Source organism: Elgaria multicarinata, chromosome 16, assembly GCF_023053635.1.
Source record: "Elgaria multicarinata webbii isolate HBS135686 ecotype San Diego chromosome 16, rElgMul1.1.pri, whole genome shotgun sequence".
NCBI lineage: Eukaryota > Metazoa > Chordata > Lepidosauria > Squamata > Anguidae > Elgaria > Elgaria multicarinata.
In genome coordinates this window covers 15,129,803-15,155,946 of record NC_086186.1, presented here as the reverse complement: position 1 = coordinate 15,155,946, position 26,144 = coordinate 15,129,803, and the positions used below count along the sequence as shown (strand labels likewise).

The 26,144-nt window shown below is 40.2% G+C and overlaps 1 protein-coding gene across 1 annotated transcript in view; it reads left to right on the top strand.

The window, feature by feature from the left end:
* FBN1 (fibrillin 1) overlaps nucleotides 1-26,144 on the top strand; it is a 200,171-nt gene that overhangs the window by 171,189 nt on the left and 2,838 nt on the right. The window contains exons 48-64 of the mRNA XM_063142808.1: nucleotides 595-714; nucleotides 1,620-1,745; nucleotides 4,508-4,657; nucleotides 6,289-6,354; nucleotides 7,954-8,070; nucleotides 8,276-8,395; nucleotides 8,964-9,086; nucleotides 10,131-10,262; nucleotides 11,640-11,765; nucleotides 13,004-13,210; nucleotides 14,888-15,013; nucleotides 16,073-16,195; nucleotides 16,599-16,715; nucleotides 18,432-18,560; nucleotides 19,751-19,870; nucleotides 23,466-23,697; nucleotides 24,642-24,819. Coding sequence (XP_062998878.1) covers nucleotides 595-714; nucleotides 1,620-1,745; nucleotides 4,508-4,657; nucleotides 6,289-6,354; nucleotides 7,954-8,070; nucleotides 8,276-8,395; nucleotides 8,964-9,086; nucleotides 10,131-10,262; nucleotides 11,640-11,765; nucleotides 13,004-13,210; nucleotides 14,888-15,013; nucleotides 16,073-16,195; nucleotides 16,599-16,715; nucleotides 18,432-18,560; nucleotides 19,751-19,870; nucleotides 23,466-23,697; nucleotides 24,642-24,819 — 2,312 coding nt within the window. The remainder of the gene's footprint in view (nucleotides 1-594; nucleotides 715-1,619; nucleotides 1,746-4,507; nucleotides 4,658-6,288; nucleotides 6,355-7,953; nucleotides 8,071-8,275; nucleotides 8,396-8,963; nucleotides 9,087-10,130; nucleotides 10,263-11,639; nucleotides 11,766-13,003; nucleotides 13,211-14,887; nucleotides 15,014-16,072; nucleotides 16,196-16,598; nucleotides 16,716-18,431; nucleotides 18,561-19,750; nucleotides 19,871-23,465; nucleotides 23,698-24,641; nucleotides 24,820-26,144) is intronic.

The window sequence follows — 26,144 nt, the reverse complement described above, 5'->3', positions numbered from 1 at the left end:
ATTAAATGTGTGCTTGTCACTTTCCAACTGAAATCAGTGAGATACATCCACCAATGTGTCTTCCCCCTCCCCCTCTGCCACACTCTGCCCCCCAAATCTCTTCTGGAGGGGCATCCAAACTTACAGAAAAGTGGGAAGTGGGTATCCATTCTGCTAGCAGATTCGTTTTAATTGGACGGATACAGTTTGGTACAACTGACTGGGAACGTAAAAGTGCTTAACTTTGGCTGGATCATGTCTGTTATTTTCAAATTCTATTTATTATTGGAGAGGGGATATTTTTAACTTGTGAACCCATGATTTTCCTTTATTTAATGAACCCTGCTCCTTCCTATCGGGAATGATTTAGTTTAACAAATTCCACTAAGGATGTAACCCTGATAAGATGCAACTTGCTTGCTGTACTGTCAATTTGTATCTTCATATCAAAAGCTCTTTAGATATAGCTCATAAGTAGTTCAAGAAACTGAGTCTTTCCCCCACCCTTGCTTTCACTGAAAAAATGCAACGTAAACTTTACTAATAAAAGGAGCAGGATTAGGACATGTCAAAAGAATGGGAACTGATTATTGTTTTGTTTATATCTTCTTACAGATATCAATGAGTGTGCACTGGAGCCTGGTAAATGTGCACCTGGTACATGTCAAAATCTAGATGGCACATATAGATGCATCTGTCCACCTGGATATATCCTAGAAAACGACAACTGTAACGGTATGCAAATATCATTCATGTTCCACATGTTCTTTAAAACCATCAGCAAGTCACTTCTTTGGTCCCTCCAAAACTACATCACGATGAAGAATCATAACTGATATTCTTTGTCATATGAAGTTAATTTGAAATGTGCACATTGAACCTCTTTTGTTGCACTCCTACTGATGCAGTAATACTTTGTCGCTCTCTGCTCACATTCCCAGGGCCAAAATAGACATGACATTAAATGTGTGAATGAATTTAATGTATTTGGGTCCCCCCACCCCTTTCAAGAGCTGCAGGGCAGGGAGGAGGATTGGGACTGCAGCATGTGGAGATGTGGGGGTGATTAAGCCTTCCCCCAGATGCCACTATCCTGATGGAAATCCTTGCTTCTCCACCCAAGCTGCTATTAGTCCTGGGGGAGGGGAAGCTTCCCTTGGGAAGCTTGAAAAGTATGAAGGCCTGATGCTCAAAGGGAAGGTCTCAAAAATCCCAGTAGGCCTCCTAAACGCTTGGGACACCTGAAGTAGCTTTTCAAATCCTGACCAGAGAATTTAATTAATCAGGAATTTTACATAATTTGTATTCGGATTCTGAGAGATTAGAGCTCCACCCCAAGCTTTTCCCTAGTTAAGGTTTGTGTGTTGTCCTTCCACCTGCCAAGAAGACTGGAAGGTATGAGCAACGAAGACCTTCTTCACCACACTGTTACTAGTTTAGGAAGTATAAACTATTGCCCCCTTCAAGTGCGAGATTGCAGTATGGGGAAGCAGCCCCAATGGGTGGGTGTGAAAGGGCGTACCTTCCAAGCTGTAAAGTAACTTCCTGCAGCACCAGTGTCCTCATGCAAGACACTGCCTTATTGTATCTTCTGTCGTTCATACCTCAGTTTGTGGTACTAAAGTATACATTCGTTACAGATATCGATGAGTGTGCAGAAGGGGCAGAGATCTGTGCCTTGGGCACATGCAGCAATACTCCGGGCAGTTTTGTTTGTTTGTGTCCTGATGGCTTTATTGTGTCCTCTACTGGACGAAGATGTCAAGGTAAGTGTTTCTGCTCTCTTTGGAGATTATTTGGTTTCGAGTAGATGGTAAATTTCTCATGTGACTCTGTACACTCTAGAATTTAGTCATACCTCTTTCACAAAGGAACCTGGCTCCCTATGTGCTTTAATGGGCAGCTGGTGGGCTCTTCTCATTGTCATCTGACTTAAAAGTTTATTTTCAGAGCAATCCTAAGCATGTTAGTTAAAGCTGTGTAACAGCACATAAGATGGCAGCCTTCGTCTGGTTTCTGAGACGCCTTGTACTGAAGCAGTATTTGCAGCCTCTGGTGCTGAAAGTACATGCAAGGACACCCAGTGTATCATTAGCTGGGGCTTAGGGTGCAGTTGGGCCTTCCCCCACTTTCAATTGTATAGGAGAAGCAGTGGTTCTTTCTGGGATCTGTTGACTCCACCTCAAAATTCTGGCAGCAGAGCTATGACTGGGGCTAGCCATTTGTGATTCCTTCTCCCACAATTAGTATGATTAACTTTGCCTAGAACAAGCATTTATCAGAATTCCAAAACCACTCTGTGGTTTGGCATCCTTTCCTTGGGTTAAAGTACATAAAAAAGGAGGAGTGTTTGTGGTACGATTTTGTAGCCGAATAAATTAGATATGTCTTATACTTGTGGTTTTAGCCCTGCCTTATTTAGCCTTGCCTGAAACCACTCCTTTCCTAAAGAAAGTTGCTCAGAAGATCTCCATGGGAATTTTGCTTAGGGAATCCCTGATTTCCTGTTTTGTTAAATGGGTTTTGATATGACTTCTAGTTTTATTCAGCGGCTCTGAAGCTTTCAAGTCTTGACGGCATAGGAATAAGTGCAACCAATTAATTGTTCTGAGTAAATCCCCATTTAAGTGTAGTAGTACGGATAATAAATAATTGAAGTCTCATTGATGCTGCAGTAACAATTTCATCCATTCTTCCATTTTTAGGTATATTCTTTTCCAGGGTGTTGCTAGACGAGGCCTTAGCGCGCTTTGAGACCCGGTTTCCCTGCTGTGCGTCCAGATGACGCACAGGGGAATCCAGGCCCAGGCCGCACTGAGGCCTCCTTTAACGCGCCATAAGTGAAGTCGCTTATGGCGCGCCTGAGGCCGGGGCTGTGGAATATCTAGGAAGGTCCATGGCTTTTTGCGGCTACTCGCTTACTTGCGAGTAGCCGCAAAAAGCCACGGACTTGGCACAGCGCCCATCGCACCGGGGTGTGTGTGTTTGATCCCGGGGGGGGGGAGATGGGGGCGGGAAGGCCGGACCGGCAGGAGAGGGGGATGGCGGAGGGCGACACACGGGAGACGGTAAGGGGGGTGGATGGGGGGGGCTTAAGTAAAAAAACACCTTACCTTCTCTGGCGGCTTGGGGCCCCACATGGCCCCTTTAAAACAAAAAAAAATGGCTGACGCTGCAGTGCTTCCATCGTCCCTGCGCGTCGGCCATCTAGGAGGCTGGGCGGCACGCGTTAAAGTTAGCGTGCTGTAGCCCTGCCTCCGGCCTGGTCTAGCAAGGCCCCCAGTCTGTAAAGGTGATAGCAACTTTTATATAGTTTTCCAAATTATGCATATGCTTTAATCCAGGCTGTTTTGGAGTTTTCTGCCTTTTAAAAATGATCAAAGCTGCCTTTCAGAAAGCATTTTAAATTTGGGCAGTTCGGCTTAAACCTTCCTGCATTAACTTTTGCTTGAGTTTCTGGTTCTTTACATACCCTATAACATTCTCAATTGTTTCCGACTCTCCATTTATTAGTATAGCTGCCTCAACATTGTCTGTACACATTTATAAAAGATGTTCCATTGAAAAACTGTTATCTTGTCTTTGAACTCGTGGCAATCATGGAATTATATTACATGTATAAATAGAACTGGAGGCTTTAGTTGGTGCATAATCAGTGTTTTAGTTTATTTGTTGGTGGTGTAAAATGATAATTGGTGGGGCAACAAATTATGGGGTTATTGTTTATTTTGGGGATTTTTGGTTCTGGTGTGTTCCTATAATAGTGAATCAGAAAAGAAAGTCTGGTCTGTCTTTCTAATAATGAGTGGTAGTTTCTATTTTTAAATTGTAAGTTATCTCAAAAAAGGACAGTTATTTTGCAGTTTCGGTAATATGTATCCTTATTTAAATTTAATCACAACTAATCTGTTAAAAGGCAAAAGATTAGTTAAGTAAATAGTCTTTAATTGTGGTTGATTGCCCCAATATAAATAACAAGTTTAGAACTCCTGGAGATTTGCTTTCTTCTCTATCGAAAGCTTTAATAAAGCCTGGGATTTTGCTCAGTGTGAATCTCCCATTGAGCAAAACTGGACAAGCAGCTGGTTTTGCAGCTGACACTCAGACTGTTCTTTTGCCAGCAAGAGAAGTTGCCAGCTGTCTGTCTGTCAAGATGCTTGCGGTTTCTCTTCTGCTCCAGTGCTTAGATTACCACGGCATGGAAGAGCACAGTGTGGTGACACAAAACCAATAATGCTCTCTCTTAACCTGCAAGGAGAAAAGGACAGGACTGACAGTTGCCATTATAGTATTCTTATTATCTATTATGTTATATCACCATTGGAAACATCCTTCAACTTCTTAACTTTGATCTGACCTGAGTTCTGAGTTCTTACTATCAACCTCTCCAGCCTATGTATTGATCCAAATGTAATACACTATATACTATGCATTTATAAATAACCTGCATTACATTTCTGCATACACTGAATGAGAATCTTTTTTTAAAAAAAGGCTTAACACATCTGTCATGTTCTTTTTTGTTTAGATCTGAGAATAAGCTATTGCTTTACTAAATTTGAAGAAGGGAAATGTTCGGTTCCAAAATCCAGAAACCATTCTAAACAAGAGTGCTGCTGTAATATGCACGGAGAAGGGTGGGGAGATCCATGTGAATTGTGTCCGCAAGAAGGAGAAGGTATATATAAAATCTCTCACATAATTGTTACAATGCCTCTCATATGTGGAATGAGAAATAAATAGTTCTGTTAGACACACAAAGTCAGAACAGGGGTTGGGGGAGGACATTTGCAAAATTGTTGCTTTGTCTTTAAATTCAATCTAATAATAATTTGCATCGGCTTCTGCTGTCTAGATATAGGCAACGCCACTGGAATATGAGGAAATAACTTGCAGTTTGAAATCCACCAAGAGAACATGAGTTATTGGGCACATTAAAAATGTAATAAAATAAATAAATTAATAGGTCTTCGTCATTTATTGGATTAGATGTATGCCCTTCCACACACTTCTGTTTTATACCTTGTGCTAGAGTGTTGTACAAACAACAACTAAATCTTTTGCTTCCTGAATGTCTATAGAGCTCTTGTGCCTGTAAGTATTTACAGAAGAGTGATAGCGGATATTTCCCTTTAACCCATGGGTCTTTGGACCCACTCTTCTTTAGTAGATTTTAATAAAGCTTACAAGATCTTCTGAAATGTGTTTTTTTAGATGGCAAAGCCATTTAAAAATCTGTAAATGGCTCAGTCCATAACAATAGTTACCAAAGAATAAGGATTGAAATTTTGGCATGGAAATGTCCTTCTGGTAGGAATCCAGTTAGTTATCCTCTACTAACTGCAAACAGTTCAGGTATGAGAATGAAAACATTGTGTTGGAAATTGACATATTCCACTTGTTTCAGTCCTAGAGGCCATGGTCTGTGCCCCATGGCACTGAAAAGGAGCCAGCTACAATACATCTCTGTGGTCAAGTGCAGTGTCATTTCAGTTTATCAGGACATGCATGCCCATGGAAGACTAGGCAGAAGTCAAGAACAAACATCTCCTTATAATTCTGTACCGCTGAAGAGCCCCTGGTTTACATTGTGTGTTGACCCAGTGTTGGTTCTCAAACAATGTTGAATCACATGACAATTTCAATATCTGCATAGATCACTCAACCTACCTTCTCAAGCAGATTTGATACAGTTCATATTGCACTTCAGGGCACAATGAAGACGCTGTATTGTTGTTTTAGCCTAGGGGCCAGATTGCAGCGTACTACAAACTTTACATGCTACCACTGACGCAAAACAATTGTACAATTTTGAGCTGGTCTGCCGTGTTTGGGCCAATTCACATTTCATCATGCAAAAAGGGCCACGTGAATCAACCTTGATTCTTGCTTTGCTTTGGTCCCAACTAGAGGCAGCCTTCTGGGTAAGAGAAAAGCTTTCTATAATTTTCTGTCCCCCAGAAAAGGTTTTGCCACTGCCTCCTCCAGTGTACACAAACTACTCTGAATTATTTGCAGATAGGGCAGGATCCACCATTCTTTACTTCGGTGAAGTTTTAGAACTCTCTTCTAGACAGGTAAAATGAACGTACTTTCATATGCATGGCTACAGTAGATATAGTATGCAATGTTAATTATAGAACCTGTTTGTGAGTTTAGCAGCTGAGAGAGATAACAAGCCAACAAAAATGTGTTAATGCTACACACAAAAACTGCCAGTGTCTAACTGAAACAGTAAAATATCTAGATGCAAGGTAAGACAAATAAGGCTTGATTTTCTAAACGTTACTATCTATATTTAACTTCTAGAGGCTTATCGGGAGATTTGCCCATTCGGATCTGGTATTCTAGTCGGCCCTCGTGGCGAACCAATTGGTAAGTTGATCTATGCATAGAAGAGTGTTGCACTCTAGAGTTTTCTTTTAGAATAGCCCTTTTGGTTAGATTTAACAATTTCTTTACTTGCTGTTGTTCTTCATGGTCTCGGTGCAGCTCTACTTGTCAGTTGTTGTGTTTTAAATGCATACCCCTCCTTTCAGTTTAAACAAATTCCACTATGGGAAAAGACATGGGGATTCTGCAGAGTCTTTTAGAACTCTGTAGCTAAGGAACTGGCATTCCTGCCCCCTCCCTTTAAGAGGAGATCTTTGATTCTCTGTGACATTTCTTGAGGGTTGGAGTGAGTGCCTTCCTGCTCAGTTCTCTTCTTCCTAATGTGACAGCAGCAGCTCAGAGATTTCCCCCTCAGGAAAGAGAGGTGGATCTTAAGCCTCAAGCAACTGCCAGAGGAGTGTTTTGACAATTGCTTTCATCAATTGTTCACACAAAATGTCTGTGGGCTTCTCGGAGGCATCTTGTTGTCTCGTGGGGGACAGGATGCTGGACTAGACAAATCCTTGGTCTGATCTAGTGGGCTTCTTCTTATGTTCTCAAGCAAATGTAAACTAAAATTTTCTTGGAAGCAAATTGGAAGAAGGCGCAGAATGCATAAGAAGATAAGAGCCATGTTGGATCAGACCAAGGGTCCATCTAGTCCAGCACTCTATTCACACAGTGGCCAACCAGGAAAACCGCAAGCAGGACATGAGTGCAGTAGCACCCTCCCGCCCATGTTCCCCACCAACTGCAAGCAGACTGCCTCTGATACTGGAGGATATGTGTGATTGCACAGATGAACACTTGAAGAGCGCCACTCAATATAATGCCTGCTCCTATAAGAAATTGGATAAAGACGTCAGAATGAAAGGGGGGGAAGTGGATGCAAAGCAACAATACTCATAGACCTGCAGCACAGTCTGTTTATTCCAAAGTAACTCCCACTGTATTCAATGGGGCTTACTTCCAGGTTAGTGTGTACGGGGTTGCAGCCTAAAGAATTGTGACTGAAATTGGTACGAACTGACAATGAGCCATATAATCAACGGTGATTTGAAGTTGAGGCTGCTTCCAGACAAGGCTTTTAATGTGCATTTATCCTGCCTCATTCATGGAATTTTAGGGGGTGGGGGTTCCCCAGAAATCATCATTGTCATCCACTCATAATCTTTCCATATTTTCCCACAGCTTCTTTAGTCCTTTTTCTTACTGTGGGAAAATCTGTTAAAATATATATATATATATATATATGGAATATCTACCCAATGCCTTGTAATTGTTAACTCTTTCTTCTGGAAGCACCCTGGGTGTGGAGGACATGATTGTTTGCACATAGTTATAACTGTTAATTTGTGATGATTGCCTGTTCTAATTTCTAAGATAAAAATATTGTTTATATTTATTAGATTCAAGAGCAAATCTACCCCTTCACCTCCGTAATTAACTGAGTCTATTACATAAGCACCTGTCCTTTCGACTAAGCTGTTGCTCCTCTTTTTGCATTTATTCATTGTATCATGCAATTTTGGAATTATTTGGCACAGGATTCTCCAGTAAGTGTTTCTTTTGTCTTTCTGTCTGATTAATTTTGGGGCTAAGATGCGGATGAATGTCTGGATCCCGACAACTGTAAGTTTGGGCAGTGTATCAACACAGATGGCTCCTTCCGGTGTGAGTGCCCCTTTGGTTATCTGCTTGAAGGATCTGAATGTGTAGGTAAGTAGTGGCAACACTCCTTATTCTGCTTTTGGATTTCCTTTCAAACCTGAAACTTCCAGGTTTCAAGCACTAGGTGACTGCAGTCAAACATGCTTTTTCCTGTGTTTTTAAATGTATTTTCCTGCAGGTAACTGGAGTTGCAGCTTTTAAGCTATTGCAACCCTTACTATGCTTTCCTTTGATTTGTTTTTACTGTTCCCAGACACTGACGAATGCTCCGTAGGAAGCCCGTGTGGAAATGGAACTTGCAAGAACATTATTGGAAGCTTCGAGTGCACTTGCGAAGAAGGGTTTGAGCCAGGACCAATGGTGACATGTGAAGGCAAGTGCCGCTGGCACCTCATGACCCAAAACCTGTGATTTCCCCATTGACCAGGCTGTGAATCCATGGGACAGAGTTACAATAAACACACAGCAATGTTTAGAAGGAAAGTTAAGGATTTATCGTGAGACCCAAAGTTGAACTTTCATTCCCAAGGAAGACGGAGGGAGAGGGTTTCTTTTAACAAATGCAATCTGAAGACAGCAGAGATATCTAAAGGATGAGTGGTAGAAACATCCAACAAGGTTGGGCACTTGCTGGGGCCCTTGAATGGTTGAAATATGCATTGAGCCAAGCCAAAGTCACAGCAAGGTCCTTAATCCACCTTCTTCACTATTCTTCTGATGCTTGGGAAAGATTTAAGGATTGTGAATGTGAATTACTGTTGGGGAAAGGATGGATCTCTTGAACAGCAGCAGAGAGGGCACTTCAGGTCTTAGAAGGGGCTGATTTAAATCTGCTGTTGCTTTTTAGAGGAGGAGAGAAGGCATAAAAATCACAGCAGATATTAGGTGCTGCTTTTCATGATTCATTTGGAAACATTTGGACTGTTCATTTGTTTATACAGATGTAAATGAATGCGCCCAGAATCCACTTCTATGTGCCTTCCGATGTGTGAACACCCATGGGTCATATGAATGCAAATGTCCTGTCGGCTACGTTCTTAGAGAAGACAAGCGAATGTGCAAAGGTACGTTTCCTAGAGGTTTTCTGCAGATTATAAACTAATACCAAATCAGCTGGAACTATATCAGTTAAAATCTCCTCTTAAGCAAACTGGGGTTTGGTTTTGTGAGGATGAAATACTTTTTTCTTCCAGACTCAGAAGTTCCTATTTTGGCATAATCATTAAAAGGTGCTTTTTTCTTACAATGGAGAAGGCAAACAACTAAAAACCTGAGCTCATTAATTGTTAAATATAGCTTTGTACTTCTACAAACCTCAGGGTTCTGCTGAGCTTGCTCTTCACCCCCCCCCCACACACACACCCAATGCTGTTTTCACTTCAGTCCAGTGCTCACCGCTTTAGTTCAGTATTAGACGGAATGATAAATCTCCACCCTCAAAAGCCTTGCATCCTGTTTAAAACACATACTAGATTTGAGAATTTCAGCCCTGAATCACACCCTCTGATCACAATTATAGTCAGTGTACTTAATCAGAGTCAGATTTAATGAAGTAACATCCAACTACTGAATTGCATGCTATGACATTTGAAACACTACCTTACTTTGCAATGCCACATCTTCAGTGGAAGATTCTCTTAGCCTGTGGGCTCCCCCTAACTCTTCAGGCTGGACTTTTTTTGAGGTGCTCGCAAAGCCAAAACTAGCAGATCTGGCAGGAAAACAGCTTTACTTTAACAGTAATCATGCGTGATCAAACTCCTACGCCTTCATTTTTTAAAAATTAAAGAAACATCTGGACCATTAATACCCCTTATAAACATGTAATATGAGAGAATGTGTCTTAGAGATTACCAAATTCCACAAATAAATCAGACTGAGTTAGTTGAGTGTAGGTACCTCTATCCAGAATAGGCAGCATAGAAATGATACACACAAATTGAACACAGATCAGCTATCGTGTATAGCTTTCCTATTATTCACACAGCAGTCTAAAGGATTACAGAGGCAAGCTTACTATATCTTTTATGTGTTTGCTTTTTAAAAATAAGAATGAGCTTCTTCAATCTTTCACCAACGTTTTTGAAATGTACCTATAATGCTTTCAGATCAGAACGAGTGTGAAGAAGGAATTCATGACTGTGAATCAAAGCTAATGACGTGTAAAAACCTGATAGGCACATACATGTGTATATGTGGGCCAGGATTTCAACCAAGACCAGATGGTGAAGGTTGCATGGGTAAGTGAAGATGAGATCCTTTAGAAATGCAACCTGTAAATGCTAATTGCAAATTAATTTACTTGGGGGGAAATTTGTCTAACAGAAAATAAAATATTCTCCTAGGGTTGGATCCAGACATTTAATTCTTGTTGGAATTAGCAGGGTTTAAGTCACGACTGACTTGTTCTATTGTTTTCAGTAGAACTTACATACAACTAATTTCATTTGGATCTAACTGATGATGTTTAATAGAAGTCAGACCTAAGAGATGTGTGTAATATGATTTCCAGACAGAAGATGATCGCTCTCTGTTCCCACAAACAAATAATTCAACTGTTGTGTGTTAACAGTTCATATATATGATTTGTTTGTTTTTATACCTGGGAACAGGTAATCCTATGAAATTCGAATAGCAATTCACAAGATGCTCAGGAAATAATTATTAGAAGAGGTACCAAGAGCTTGGATGTATTCACATTATTGAGGTGATTTTGTCTCTCGTGCAAGAGATCACCTGAAGAATCTTAGAATCCTTTTTGAGCACCTGAAGAATCTTAGATTCCTTTTTTAAAATGCAAGTTTCTAGCTTTCATGGTGTGAAGAAATGTTAAAGTTGTTTGAGCAGTGTCTAGTGAAGTTCTTATAAGAGAAGGCTGAGCAAGGCTTCATCAGAGAGAAATATGCACTTCTACATGCCTTGTAAACTAAGTTAGAATGAGAAGACCCTCAGCGGTCTGTCAGCCAAACTAGATGAAATGAGGTGTTGGAGATTTTCAGTTAGATCTCCCATTTCTTTTAAAAGCTTTTGAAAGAAATTAAAGGAGAAAGAGATCCAGTCAGGAATTGCCAGCATCCATCTGGTTTAATGCTGGGTTGAGAACTGTCATTTAAGAGTTCCCTTAAAGAACAATTTATTCTGAAATGCATTGTGCCTAAATAAATATTTTCCAGCACACCTGGAGAGTTCCTACTTTCTTTTTCCTGTGATTGATGCCTTCCTATTCCCCCCTTTTTCACTATCAGTTTTGAAAATTAATCAAAAGAAATTATTTTAAATTACCATGACATTTAATGCTTACTATTTTCTGCAGCACAGTTTGTAGCAATGTTCAATTATCTTAAGCCCAAAGATAACTGAACATCACTACAGACAGTGCTGAAGAAAATAACAGGCATTAAATGTCATGGTAATTTAAAATCATTTCTTGATCATTTTTCAAAACTCATAGTGAGTATATTTTATACAATAAGAAGTCTAGCCTTTTTGTTGCATTTTTAAAAATCTCAGTATAAAGATGTAGCATTTTAAAATCAATGTTTGTGCTTATTCTGGAAAATGTGGAATTATCTAAACTAATGTTATTAATTTGGGGGCATATTGTTAAAATAATACAGATGAGAATGAGTGTCAAACCAAACCCGGGTTGTGTGAAAATGGACGCTGTATAAATACACAAGGAAGTTTCCGATGTGAATGCCATGACGGTTTCAACGCCAATGAAGCTCAGAATGACTGCATAGGTAGGTATTAGGGTCAAAGTAAAGGAATAGATGGAGTAGGTTTAGATAAATATATTTGATCTCTTGATTGTGACATCTCCTGCCTTCAAAAAAATTGTTAATTGATTCGACTGAGTTTTTCTACATGAGGCATTTATTGTGCGATCGTGTTTTCTTACTCATGGTTGTTTACGGGCTCTTTAGATGACGGGGAAAATGGTGCTGTTTCTTCCTGTATATTTGCGCTACTGTGCTATAGCACAGCTCCTCCTAGAGGTTATGTAGCAGAAAAGGAAAAGCTCTTTGTGTAGAGCTGAGACCTGAATGCTGTGACAGAATCAAAAGTAGATACAGCAATTAACAGTCCTGTAGAAAAGCCCTGAGTCACTGTGTAGTTCAACTGTTGGACTGGTAAGTTACTGGGTGTGTTATTGGTTTGTTAAAGGAACAGCAGAGAAAGGAGACTTAACCTAGTGGGGCCCATTAATTGATGTAAACAATCATTCTTTGGGCTACTTCAAACATGTATGTGCGTAATTTAATTATTCATTACTTGATAAGTTGAGGCTGAATATGTCAACTGACTCCATCAGGATGCACTATATTTGAGATGAGTTGGAGTAGTATGGAAATCGTATCTATGGTGGTAGATCTGTGATGGCTTTTACATATTTAAACCATCACTTGATCGTGCAACCATCAGGTGATGAACATGCATGTCTGAACTAGCCCTTCTGTATGCCAGCACCCATCTGTTTTCAATGCACTTGAACACACACTCACACACATCAAAATTCCCTCCTACCAAGTGTGCATTAGAAGGATGTCTATCAACAAATGAAGTGGTAATTTGGATTTATGGGAGGGCTTGGATTATGTGGATCTAGCTATTAACCTACTTCTGTTTCTATATAAACTGGCACAGAATTACTCTGCTGCTACTTAACAATTCTTTGGAATTTTCGAACTCTGATTATTTCTTAATCTCTTCTTTCTCTGAGTTCGATTGCAAGGGCAAAGTGTTCTAGCTGGACAGGACCTTTCCCCCCTCTAAATATCTTTTTCTTTCTTTCCCTCAGACGTCATGTCCTCTTTCTTACTGCTGCCTGGCTTTCATTCTCCCTGTTACAATCCCTAAATATAGCTAAGTATGTTCTTCTTTCTTTTATACTCCTGCTTCAAATTCCCTGTGTTCCCCCACACACACCTCGAACCAGGTTGTAGCTGTTGACATTTTCCACGTGACATTTTCTTTGCAGATAACAGAGAAGGCTACTGCTTCATTGAGGTCTTACATAGTATGTGTCAGATTGGATCAAGCAACAGGAACCCCGTGACCAAATCTGAATGCTGCTGTGATGGTGGGCGAGGATGGGGACCCAACTGTGAGCTCTGCCCCTTCATGGGCACAGTTGCCTTTAAAAAACTCTGTCCTGCTGGCCGCGGATTCACAACCAGTGGAGCAGGTATATCTGTCCATTAAAATTGGTGGGGGAAATCAGCAGTTTTAGAACAAAGACTGTTTAGAAACAAAAGCACTCATTATACCAATTCAACTGAAAAAAGTACATTGCTTTAATTTAGCATTTGTATAAGTGACATGGACCACAGGTCCAGTCAATAGTACAACTGCTCTTTTATTGTTTAAAAATCTGCTTTGGGAACAGGCAGGTGGGAGCAGAGAAGGTGGGGAGGGGTGTATTTAATTCATTTATACCTGTGGTTTTCTCATCTCATGCCTCTTACAGTGGCTTTTCACATTTTGAAAAGGGTCATCACAAATTTGTATGCAACAGGTAGTTTGGCTCATGTTCTAGCAGGTGACTTTGGCTCAAAGACTCAATTCCCACCGCTAGTGATAGAAGCACATGCCCATCCAGAGATGAATGTTGATTTTTTGGGGGGACCCAACTGAATGGCCTGAGGGAGAGAATCTGGGACTGCTTCTTCATCACATTCTGAGCTGTTCTTAGGCCAGGAAAAACAACTGAAAGGGGGAATTTAAGTTTCAGGATCAAGTCTCCCTGATAGATGATCCTGGAAGACATCTCATGCTGCAGCGGCTAACCAAAGAGAGTTTCCCCTCTCGGTGTTTCCTTGTTCCACATGCTATTGTGGAGTCCAAAGGAAAATGGAGAATCCAATGCTACAGATTTATTTTGTTCAATACATCCATATCATGCTTTTCAAAAATATACCCTCATAAAGCAGATGCAAGGAGCAGTCACCCAATAGACGTACAATGTATACCAAGAAGAAGCAGGAAAGAACAGGGCAATGAGTTCAGTGAGCCTGGGGCTAGTAAGGAGCCTGTTGGGAATAGTGACTGGAACTCATAGTATGTGTTCATGTGTTGTGGGTCCCAGTTCACAATGCTATGGGAATGCAAAAAGAGTAAAGGAAACTTTCTTAGATCCTTACAGCCTACATGGCCAGACCTAGAACTTCCAAGGTTCACTGAAAGTGTGAGGGTGGTATATCATATTCACAGTTTGCCCGCAATGCAAGAATATCGGGGGCGATTGCGGGTAGAGCAGAGTCTTTGTAATAGTTACTTTGTTCAACTTTAGCCTTTATTCCCACTGGACTTTTGTGGCCATGTACAACTAAACTTAGGGAACGTACACTGTTTGACCACTGGGATCTGCAACAGTGCCGATGCAGGAATCTGGCTTATCAGTGTCTATCATGTCCCTTCCCCCACTTCCTCGCCTGTTTAGACAGGCGGCAGCAGGAGGGGTACATATGGCCTAAAGGTCAGAGTATGGCCATAAAACACATTGTGTGATTCTCAAGTCTAGCTGGGAGAAGAAATTGAATAGACACAGCTCAATGCATCACTTGGGACACAAGCCAAGTGGAAAAAAGATCAGAGTTTGCTAAGCTTTCAACGATAACGCCCTAACTCTGTCACTGTTCCATTAGTTCCATCTCATTTCAAGGTTTCTTGTTCCTTTTCATTGTGAAATGGCATAAAATCTTCAGTAATTTTTTTTTACAAGCCTCCTAAATCGAAGGTGCGTCTCTTCATTGATGAGTTGTATTTTTGTTTCCTGTGAAAGCACAAGAGAAGCACTGAACCCAGGCACACTGTTTTTTTCTTCTGTTTTGCCTTCTCTATAGTCCTATTTATTGAATTGCAGATATTGACGAGTGCAAGGTTATTCATGATGTTTGCCGGAACGGAGAGTGTATAAATGAGAGAGGGTCGTACCGCTGTCTTTGCAAAGAGGGCTACACTACAGATATAACAGGCACATTTTGTATAGGTAGGTTTTTCATTTTTTATTGTAGCCATATAAAATGTCCTATGTATTTATTTGCACTATTTGTATGACAGCGTTCTCCAGGTGTCAAAGAAGGCATCAAAATACAGTAACAAATCAGCAATCAGTAAAACCATAAAAAGCAAGTTAAAATTTTCAGTATAATAAGATGCATAGCACCTTTAAAAGTATATCGCAGATTTAAAATCCAATGGATTAGAAGTACACAGAACTAAAAAGAGTGGGGAAATTTTCCTGGTGTTGAAAAAAGTATAAGGAAGGCTTTCCATAACTGACGCATGGAGAAGATTATACTGAAAAGGCCTTTTCCCAGTGGCTACCCATCACACCTCACTTGGGCACTCGAGGGAATGCCTCTAAAGATCATCTCAGGGTCCAGATGGGAGGAGGAGGAGGAGGAGGTGATCCTTCAGGTAACCGGTGCCAAGACATTCAGGGTGTTAAAGTTCAACAGCAGCACACTCAGGTTCTCTGGGACAAATTTACTTCAGCCAGCCAAAACTAGACTGACAACCCTTACCAAGAGTACCTTCTCTTCTGCCGCTCCCAGACTGTGGAATGGCCTGCAGGGAGAAATTCGCCAACTTAACAGTCTTTCTGAATTTAAGAAAAGCTATAAAGACTGTTTTCTTCCGGCAGGCCTACCCAGTCGAATTTTAAGATGTCTGGCTGCTATTTTAATAATGTATTGGTTTTATATGTTTTTAATCAGTTTTATGTACTTTATAAAATTTTGTATTCAGTGTTGTTCCCTGCCTTGATCCAGAGGGAGGGGAGGTAATAAATAAATAAATAAATTTTTATTTTTATTATTATTAATAATAATAATAATTTGTGATAGTTAACTACTGCTAAATATTATAAGATCCCTAAGTGGTCCACATATCAATATAAGATCACATTTAAAATATAATGCGAAATACTATTTCAATTCCAGTAAGAGCAATGCAAGGAGCAGTAAGATGGAGCAACATGATTAATTTAATTAATTCCAGATTTATAGCATTCTCAATGAAAAGTGTTTGCTTTGTTTTACTTTAGATCTGAATGAGTGCAATGAGTCTCCAAAGCCTTGCAATTTTATCTGCAAAAATACGGAGGGGAGTTTTCAGTGTTCATGTCCAAAAGGATACATCTTGCAAGATGATGGGAGAAGCTGCAAAGGTAAAAGCTGCAGAAGTGTCCACAAAAACTTATCCTAATACATTTGCTGTTCTTTAAGGTGCCACAAGACTCCCTCTGTTCTTGCTGCAAAGACTAACACGGCAACTCATCCAGAAACTTCGACTTTGAATGCTCTTTTGAATTATATTGATAATTCTATTGTTGTAAACCGCCTTGGGGACTTTTTAGAGCTAAAAGTTGGTATAAAATGTTTTAAAAATAATTTTATAAGGCCCAGAAGAACAGAACAGAAAGAATATCCCATTAAAAGCAACTGGGCGATGTTCTTTGATACTTCTGATTTGGATAGATTTGCCTCTTTGAACCGTAATATAAATTGGCTGTCTGTTCATTTGCCTTTATGAAGAGCAGAAATCCAAAAGTGCATTTCCTTTCCTTTCAGATCTTGATGAATGTGCAACCAAGCAACACAACTGCCAATTCCTTTGTGTCAACACCATTGGAGGCTTTACTTGTAAATGCCCCCCTGGATTTACTCAACATCACTCATCATGTATTGGTAAGTAATAAAGAAAATGGGGAATTCTTTCTTTCCCAGAGCTGCTGCTATATACTACAGTATCACAGTGGTAGGCAACTGGTCTGGCAACAGGGCCAGTCTAGAGCAGAGCAGAGAGATCCTTTTGGAGTGCCACGTAATCCTATTTTGTTTCAACCACCCTCGATAATTTGGTGTCATCAGCAAACTTGGCCACTTTACTGCTCACATAAGGTGACATGGTAAATGAACATATGTTTATTATATGTTGCCTTTTCAACTTTGGAATGAAAGCTTGCAAAGGGTATGGATTGATAGTATTTTATATTCTGTTCTGCTCCTTTTCACTAGAAAGGAGCACGTTCCCTTTTGTATTTGGATATGAAGAGGCACTCTATCCTATATACTAATAGCAGACTCATTCTTGGCGTGCCCATCCTTATCTAATTATTATTATTATTATTATTATTTGTATTTTTATACTGCCCAATAGCTGAAGCTCCCTGGGCGGTTCACAAAAACTAAAACAATTCAAAGTGTAAAACAAACAGTATAAAAACATGATATAAAATACACATTAAAACGAATTAAAACATACCATACATGATTAAAACATCCTGAAAACATTCTAAAATTTCACTGGATAGTTTTAAATGGATGCTGCTGTTTTTATACTGCTGTCATGTCCCTGATGGTTTTAAAATTTTGTATATTTTTAATGTTTACTGTTTTTAGCTTTTGTGAACTTCCCGCTGTGGGGCGGTATATAAATGTAATTAAATAAATAAGTAATAAATAAATGAGAGGGAGAAAAATGCTGACACTTATTTGGCGAGCTGAGGGCCAGTGGGCAGGTAAGCCGTGGCATCTGATACTTCTCCCTCTCACCACCTCCGTGGCCCTTCAGCCGTGGATTAGTGCGTGCACATGTGTTCCAAATTTCATTATTTATTTTATTAATACTATCTGTCGCCTTGTCAACCGCCTTGATAACCCTTTCACTGGAAGGCGGGTTGTACGTCTTCCCAATGACGAAATACGGAATGTTTAGTAAAAACCAGGTAGCAAAAAATAAGGTTCAGGAAGTCAAAATGTCTATTATTATCAGCACACGTCCTGCTAATAGCAAACTCATTCTCTGAGTGCCACTGTGCATTTAGCCCAAACAGGGCCATCCACACACGAGAGGGAGGTATCAGCAAATCTGGGGAAATTTGAAGTTTGCAGAACTAAAAATCTAACCAAAACAACACCGTCCACACACAAGAGAGAGGTATCAGCAGGCATGGGGGAAATCCATGCAGAGGTACAAAAACACAAGAGAGTGGGGAGAGAAATAAAAACACTCAGTGAGGACTGAACATGCTCTTTAGCCTTAACATGCTGAATACCTGTTGGGGAGGGATGGAAAACCAGAGGGGGTAATGGAAAGGGTATGGCTAGCACCCTAAGCAGAAGCACTCCAAATTGCAACATTTTGTTGCTGATCGCATTAGTAAAATACTGATCCTACACATTTGTTTTATATACATGGCTATTAAATATAATATATAGCTATTTCTCACTGGATTTCACCCAGGCTCATATATCCTGTATATTTATCTTGTTTTCCATGCTTTGAAAATAAACAAAAATGAAAATGCTTTTCATGGGGCTTGTAGATGTTCTTCTGTACTCGTCTTCAAGATGAACAAAACCGAGGAAACTAATTGACTTGTCCACCTATATTCCTTTTAGATAACAATGAATGTGCCTCTGACATCAATCTCTGCGGATCTAAGGGTGTTTGTCAAAACACGCCTGGAAGCTTCAGTTGTGAATGTCAGCGTGGCTTTGCACTCGACCAAACTGGTGCCACCTGTGAAGGTATACAAGTTGGACTCATATGGCCTACTGTTCTTTTATCTATGTAACTATGTGGTAAATACACACCATGTGAAAAGGCATTTGATCTAATCACTCTTTGTCTGGTTTACCCCCCTCTGTACTGGTTCACATTATTTATGTTTAAAATATCATAGTGCCTTCTGGCTAGACTTTGCTCAGCTATTTGTGAGATCCTTCCATTTCATCTTTCAGTTATTACATTAGTTTGCCATTTAAGCGGGCATTCATATTTCAGTTTTTAAGTGGAATAATTAGAGAAAAGGGTGCATAGTTCAGTGTTTGAGGATATGTTTTTTCATGCGTATCGTTCAATCTTTGGTATCTCCAGTTAAAATGAATGTTAGACAGCACTGTTGGGAGAGCATCTGCCAGTCAGAGTATGCCATAATGGGCTAGATAAACTAATGATCTAACTCAGGATAAGACAGCTTCATGAGTTCATGTGGGATGACTTCCTCAAATTGTATCCTGGGTCTGTAAAGGCATACAGATGTCTTCTGGGGACAAGCAGTACATGTAGCTAGCTTGCCGCAAACCCATGAACTGCATAATTTATTCTGCAGCATTGTGGTTCACACAGGTCTGCCACATGTACTTCCAACTCCAACAAAACATTGCACATCTTTTCAAACACAAGAGTGATCCAAAGGTGTCATCCTCTGCCCTTAAGAATAATAGTGAGAAATGGCTTAAAACACATAAGGCCAGTAGAATGCCCAGGGGATGTCTGCAAGAAGGTTAACATTTGACCCTTCTTGTTTTACTGATAGTTGTCAGTATACACTGTGGAAGAGGAAATGTGTCATTTAGTGTCATTAACATTCATGCTAATGTTGCATTTAGTAACAAGAGTAAAGCACATATTCAAGAGCACTTCCATTCTGTGTAAAGTTGGGGTGAGGAACTTCAGGCTCAGGCCCAAATCTGGCCCTGTGGGGTTCCTCAGATGGCCATACTCCCTTCCCCTGGCTGCACCCCCTTTTTCCCCACAGTAAGGTACATCAGTACACCATTGTGAATTAAATCAATGTATATGGGGATAGTTGTAACACTTGTGCTGTAATGCACTCCCATGGATATAAAGGATACTCATGTCTCTGATTATGTTATAGATTTCCCATTGACTAGAGAAATAATTCACAAAATCCCACCTGTGCTTTCTTTTTTAGATGTTGATGAATGTGATGGAAATCATCGGTGTCAGCATGGTTGCCAGAATATAATTGGAGGATACAGGTGCAGTTGCCCACATGGATATCTCCAGCATTACCAGTGGAACCAATGTGTCGGCAAGTCTCTTTTCTTGTTGTCTGAGCAAACAAGACCATTGTTGACTTAGCTATAAGATTTTGACATTGCTGATTGATGTTCGAACCTCAATTTAATAGCTTCAGGAGATCAGCATGACCCCCATGTAAGGATGACCCTCAGTTTTAGTAGGTTCAGAGATACTTTTTATGCAATCCTGGAAAAGGCAACAATGAGGTGCCTCAAAGTCCTTGTGACTAGCTAGAGGTTAAAAAGCCAGGGCCTTTACTTAGCTCAGTACATCATTACTTATCTGTCTCTCAATCCCGATTTATGTTTTAACTGAACTTGGGACTTTGCTGTCATCAGAAGAACTATTCTTTGACGGAATGTACCTTTTTAAATGGGCTAATCTAAAATGTTTCTGCCATAAAATGCTTCTGGCAGTTGGAAATACCACGAACTCACCTCAAAACTGTGCTCCTCTAGAGTGCAGATTGCATGTTCATTAACTCAGTGAATGTTGTGCAAGTCAGGTATACAGATCCTATGTGTAACCTGCAGGTATACAAACACACTTTTCAGTAAGACCCCACTGAGTGGCTGACATAACTGAGTGCTGAATTCTTTATAATACCTTAAAATCTGTGAATAACAAAATTTTGATGAGTCTGCCACATCAAGCCAACACATGCCTTGTTTATTGAGTTGTATATCCCCATTTAAAAGCTGTCTCACTAATATGGTCCTTGATTTTTCATCTCCTAATCTCTGGAGCTTAGACTGTATGTAATGTAAGCTGTCTCACTAATATGGTCCTTGATTTTTCATCTCCTAATCTCTGGAGCTTAGACTGTATGTAATGTAACTGACATTACATACATGCAAGTAGATCTGTCAGCAATCAACAGGACCATTAATACCTATTTTAAAAAAGCTTTCCTGGATCTTAACAGCAAATCCATCACTGTTTCTTGTCACATGTACCAAATTCTTTTTGTTTGTTTTACTGCGGCAATGAAAAATTAATTTGTTCAAACCAAGGTCCCTTGTCCATCCTTGGTGATGATCTGTCTCTTTGCAGCCCAGCCAATAAAGTTGCTCATGGAGAAAGTTACTAATTACTTCAAGGGTGGGATAGAAAAGGTTGGTCCTCATGTGTTGTGTTTTCAAACCCATGAGAAACCACTTTCTTGTTTTCATTGTATTGCTGCAATGCAGCATAGATGTCCTAATATCATTTTTTTTAAATTAGGAAATCCATTAAGGGATATTTCCAGTATCTAATTTAACTGGTTCCTTCAATTTGCAGTACTTTCTTGGAGATGCCTATAGTGACTCAAACTGTGAGAATCAACCATGTGTTTGGCATTGTTTGCTTTCAAAAGCATATAAAAATGCCTTTCCTTGTTATCATTGTACTGCTCTAAGGGAGGTCTCTGGTTTTAATTATGCTTAAGAAAACTTGCTGACATTTTTACACAGTCCTCCATTGGGAATGTAGATGTTTCAGCTCCAACAGAAGAATTTGCAAATTACTCAAAAGTTGCTTTCTTTTTGGAAAGATTGGATTAAGAGGGGGCATATGATTTAAATTAAATTTTTAATTTGCTGTTTTCATGCTTTTTCTGGTTTTATCATCACTGGGAACTGGGGAGCCCTAATCCTTGTATTTTAGCAAGAGAACCCACTATTTTTCAGGGTGATACCGTCAGACCAGTGAAGCTAAAATATAGCTAAAATAAAGTAGGTGTTGGTTTTTGTTAACAGGAGGCCAGTATGTATGCTTTTTCACAGAATTTTCTATCTTTGCCTGGCTTACATTTCCCTCTACTCTTAAACAAATATCATTTGCTTAAGCCAAATTCCAGTTGCATTGAAATCACAAAAAAGAAAAATGAATTTAGCTTCTCTAGATGTTGAAGGTTGTCTATGTTCCTTACTGCTTCAGACTTCATAAATGTTGATCTACAGTTAGACTTAGTGTAGTGGCATAGAGTTAGTAAGCCCCCAGTTCAAATCTCATGTCTGCCACAAATTCATTAAATAGCCTTAGGAAGGCTACCATTTCTCAGCCTCAGAAATATAGTGATTTAGATTAATGTCAAGATGAAGCCTGGGCTTCCTGGTTTGGTTCAGATGCTGAGTCAGACTCGGAGGCAGAACTAGAGGAAGCTCAGCTAAGACAGGGAGTGGGGGAGGAAATTCCCAAGACTTTCCAGGAGTCAGGGAGGAATCTTCCAGGAACTTATCGAACAGGAGGCCAGGTTCAGAGATTCCCCACCACCCCGGGAACTCAGCTTTTGTCGGAGGGGGAGGGAGCATCAGAATTGTCAGATCCCAGAGTCCGCCACAGGGACAAGTGAGCAGAGTTGGGAGGAGGTGGGAGGCGGACTGCTAGACTGGCTGCACATTAGAAATTTGGTCAAGAGGACCCTCCTTAAAGGAGTATTCCAGTAATAGCTTTTCAGGCACAGTGGAAACTGTCCATTTAGTTGATAGGCAACTGCCTTACTTTGATGATTAATTAAGCTTAGGAGGATAACGCCTAACCTTCACAGTCACTTCTAATTCTAAGTATTTTAGAATAGCCAAATGTCAATAATTTTGAAAAGATTTTTGCCTGATTTTAATGTTAAGCAATGGTTTGGTCTTCCTAAAAGAGGAAGGTGGCTAATATACAAAATAAATAACAAACGAACAAGCACAGCATTATAGCACTAATTTAAGCTCCATTGAACTCTGTAGTATCCCACAATTTATCCTTCCTTTGAATATATCCTGTTACAAGCAATTTGGGGAATTTGTATATGCTATGCCATATGGCATTCTCTAAAATGTATTATAGATGCAGTCAGTGGCCTGGTTTATGTCATCACCATGGTTTAAACAAGCCATGGTGGCTAATTTGAAATGTGCCATTTGCCTGATTACTGAACATGGCTTGTCATGTCGTCCGAACCCAGGTGACGTGGCTTGTTTGAGGGGGAAACAACCCTCAAATAACCCCCAAACAGTCCATATTTTGTAAAATAATAGTGCTGAGTTCAATATTCTGTGTGATGTCTCCCAAACTATAACAACCACACAATAGTATTTCTTTAACATAGTCATATCATCAGTACCCACTTAAAACAATTTTGTAATTTTTATTTTTTAGTACGTTTTTATGCTACCCAATAGCTGAGGCTCTCTGGGTAGTTCACAATTAATACTATAATTAGCTATATTGGATGAAACAGGAACAAGAATCATGCCTTGCAAATCACTACAAGAATTACTTGATAAATTAGTGAAGTCAGTAGTGTATTTTTTTTAAAAAATAATAATAATAAATAATTCTAGATTTCATTACTTGCCAGTTAAACATTTGGCTTTAACGCATATTCATTTGTGTTGGAATTATTGTGAATCAGGCAAGAATTAGCTTGGATTAAGGCGTGTATTTTTAAATATGGCAGCCCACAGTAGTGATTTAGATAAAGCATCCCATCTAGATCATTGTGATTTCTAGTGGTAAGGATGCATGGCTCCTTCTGCTGTGGCGGCTTTGTGTCAATTACGTGATGTGACAATGAGTGGGCTTCTCAAGAGGCTATAAATGTGACGGCCTAATCTGCTTCGCTTCTGTTCCAGATGAAAATGAGTGCCTTAGTGCCCATATTTGTGGCGGAGCATCTTGCCATAACACGTTGGGAAGCTACAAATGTATGTGCCCTACTGGATATCAGTTCGAGCAGTTCAGTGGAGGATGCCAAGATGTCAATGAGTGTGGCTCTTCACAAGCCCCATGCAGCTATGGTTGCTCAAACACAGAAGGTGGTTATGTCTGTGGATGCCCACCTGGGTATTTCCGAATAGGGCAAGGGTAAGTGGATGCTCATCTTCAAATTACAGAGGCAAAATCTACTCGGGTTTCTTTGAGAGTAATACAGGTCAGAAGATGCCGTAGGGGACTAAACTAAGGAGAAAACATATAGGCCATAAGGCTCTTTTATGAAAGCTGTGTTCACAGAGGTAGTGAGGCAGAGAATGAAGAATGTGTACGATATGAGTTGGTTCATTTATGTATGGGTAACCTTTATTCTTTCATCACAAACTCAGTACTTGAAGATTCTCAGGCAAATGTGTGAACTCTGTTGAAAAGTACTGAGTTTCAGTTGATAGTGGGTGTTATTCTGTTTATGATGATTTTAACCTCCCAAGTCATCACTTGATGCTGCTATCAGTAAGTGAGGGACATGGATGTTTGAGCTAGCCTTAAGTCTTAAAATATACCTAAATCAGATGGCTCAGCAGGCTGTTGCCATTTAGAAACTGAACCAGGAGAAGAGAAAAGGGGCATGTTTGAAGGCCAATGGAGCCATGTGAAGAAGGTAACATGTAAGCACACGCTGACATAAGTGCACTCTCAGATGTGCCACTATGCTCGTGTGAATTACTTTCAGAAAGTGTGCCTGTGTTACATCGTAGCTGTTTCGTCCCTGCAGATGCAGCCATAGGGCTTGCTTCACTTGAGATTTTAGCAACTGAACTGAATCAGTGTGAAATCAGTTTGTCCAAATGAGTTTGTAACATTAAATGTCTAATTAACAGAGGCTCCCATTTGAAAATTTACCATTAGTGTTCCCAATTGTTGGATTTGTTAACATTCACATCATTGCACTTCACTGTCTCTGGTCAAAATGTCTGAGCATGGTTCCCACTTATGGCAACTAGGTTTCAGTAGGAATTTAAAGTGAACAGATTTTGGTCTTAACAGATTGTATTGAGTGCTGCAGCTGACTTTCACCTGTCCTTTCAATTCCTTAGGCATTGTGTTTCTGGAATAGGGATCGGGAAGGGTCATGGCCAGGACCTATCAGTCAGTGGTGAAGTAGATGACAATTCACTTTCTCCAGAAGCGTGCTATGACTGTAAAATCAATGGCTATCCCAAGAGGGGAAGGAAACGGCGAAGCACAAACGGAACAGATGCCCTCGATGCAGAGGTAATGTACTGCTTAACCCCCCTGGGATTGGCAGGGCTTATATAGCTTCCCAAGCACCCTCCTGAACCTATTTCTTTTGTCAACTTTTTGAAATGGGCCATTATTGCGGGCTGACTTAACTGCTTCCGATTCATGTGGTTAAGATTTCTTCTGAATGTGTCCTCACAATGTGAGATCAAGTATGTACTTGTGATGGAAGTTCATTAAAAACTAATTTGATCCTAGCATGATCAACGGTGATTCCATGTCAATTTCCTGTGAGGCCATTATATTTTGTGCTTCCCTGCCTAGACTCCACTTTATTGGTTGGCTGTTGTTGGGGTGAGGGGGAAGGCATGGGAAGAGAGGATACCTGATGGAGGACTGCCATTTTCTGTGCAAACCCCAAGTTTGGCTCACATCTAGTTTTGCCCTAATGCTATGATATATAAGGAACTGCCTTATAATAAATCTAGCGTTGTGTCCATCTAAACCCCTATGGTATGTAGTGGAAACGGCACAGGTTTGTTGTGCATCTGACCCCAGGATTTATGTTTGTACAGGTGCAGTTGAACTGATTTACTGCAGTGTAACCATTTGTAGGTTCTCAGATGCACGAAGTTTTATGAATTTTGCTGTCGTCTGCGAAAGCTCATGCCACGTTAAACCAATATGTCTTTAGGCTGTGGCTCTCAGAAACAGTTGAAGGGTATGTGTGTGAAAATGAAGCTCAGATGCTGTGGCAGCTGCCTTTATCAGTGGGGTTCTTCTGAAGTCGTTGCCAGTTGTTCAGAGGGGTCAGCTTTCATAGGTTTTCACTTACACACTCATTTCCTGTGTCATGTCAGCACTAAAGCTTAAACTGCCCACCCAGCTTTGCAGCAAGAAAAGTTCACTGTATCAGATAGTAGCATGTAGATTGCACATTCAAGGAAAAACGTATTTATTTATTTATTGCATTTTTATACCACACAATAGGCGAAGCTCCCTGGGCGGTTCACAAAATTTTTTCATTAGAGTGTGCAGTTAGGGTCTTCCCCCTGGAAGCCAAGTGCCAAATGTATGGGGGATTTCAGCACATCTAGGTTGTTTCCTTACCCAGTAATTTGGCATTGAGCACAAGGATATTCACACAATTCAGTTTGCAGCGCTTGGCAGGTGTTTCGTACGACAGGCCTGGAAGCTCATCTCAGCATGAAATTATCACAGGATAATTGGAAAGAGCAGTAGAGTTTAGGTGACAAAGAATCAAAACTGTGAAGTAAATAGATAAAAATCTGCTGCAACACAGGAACGATTTCCACCCCACCCACCAACATTACCTTTATTTTGCCAATAATAATAAG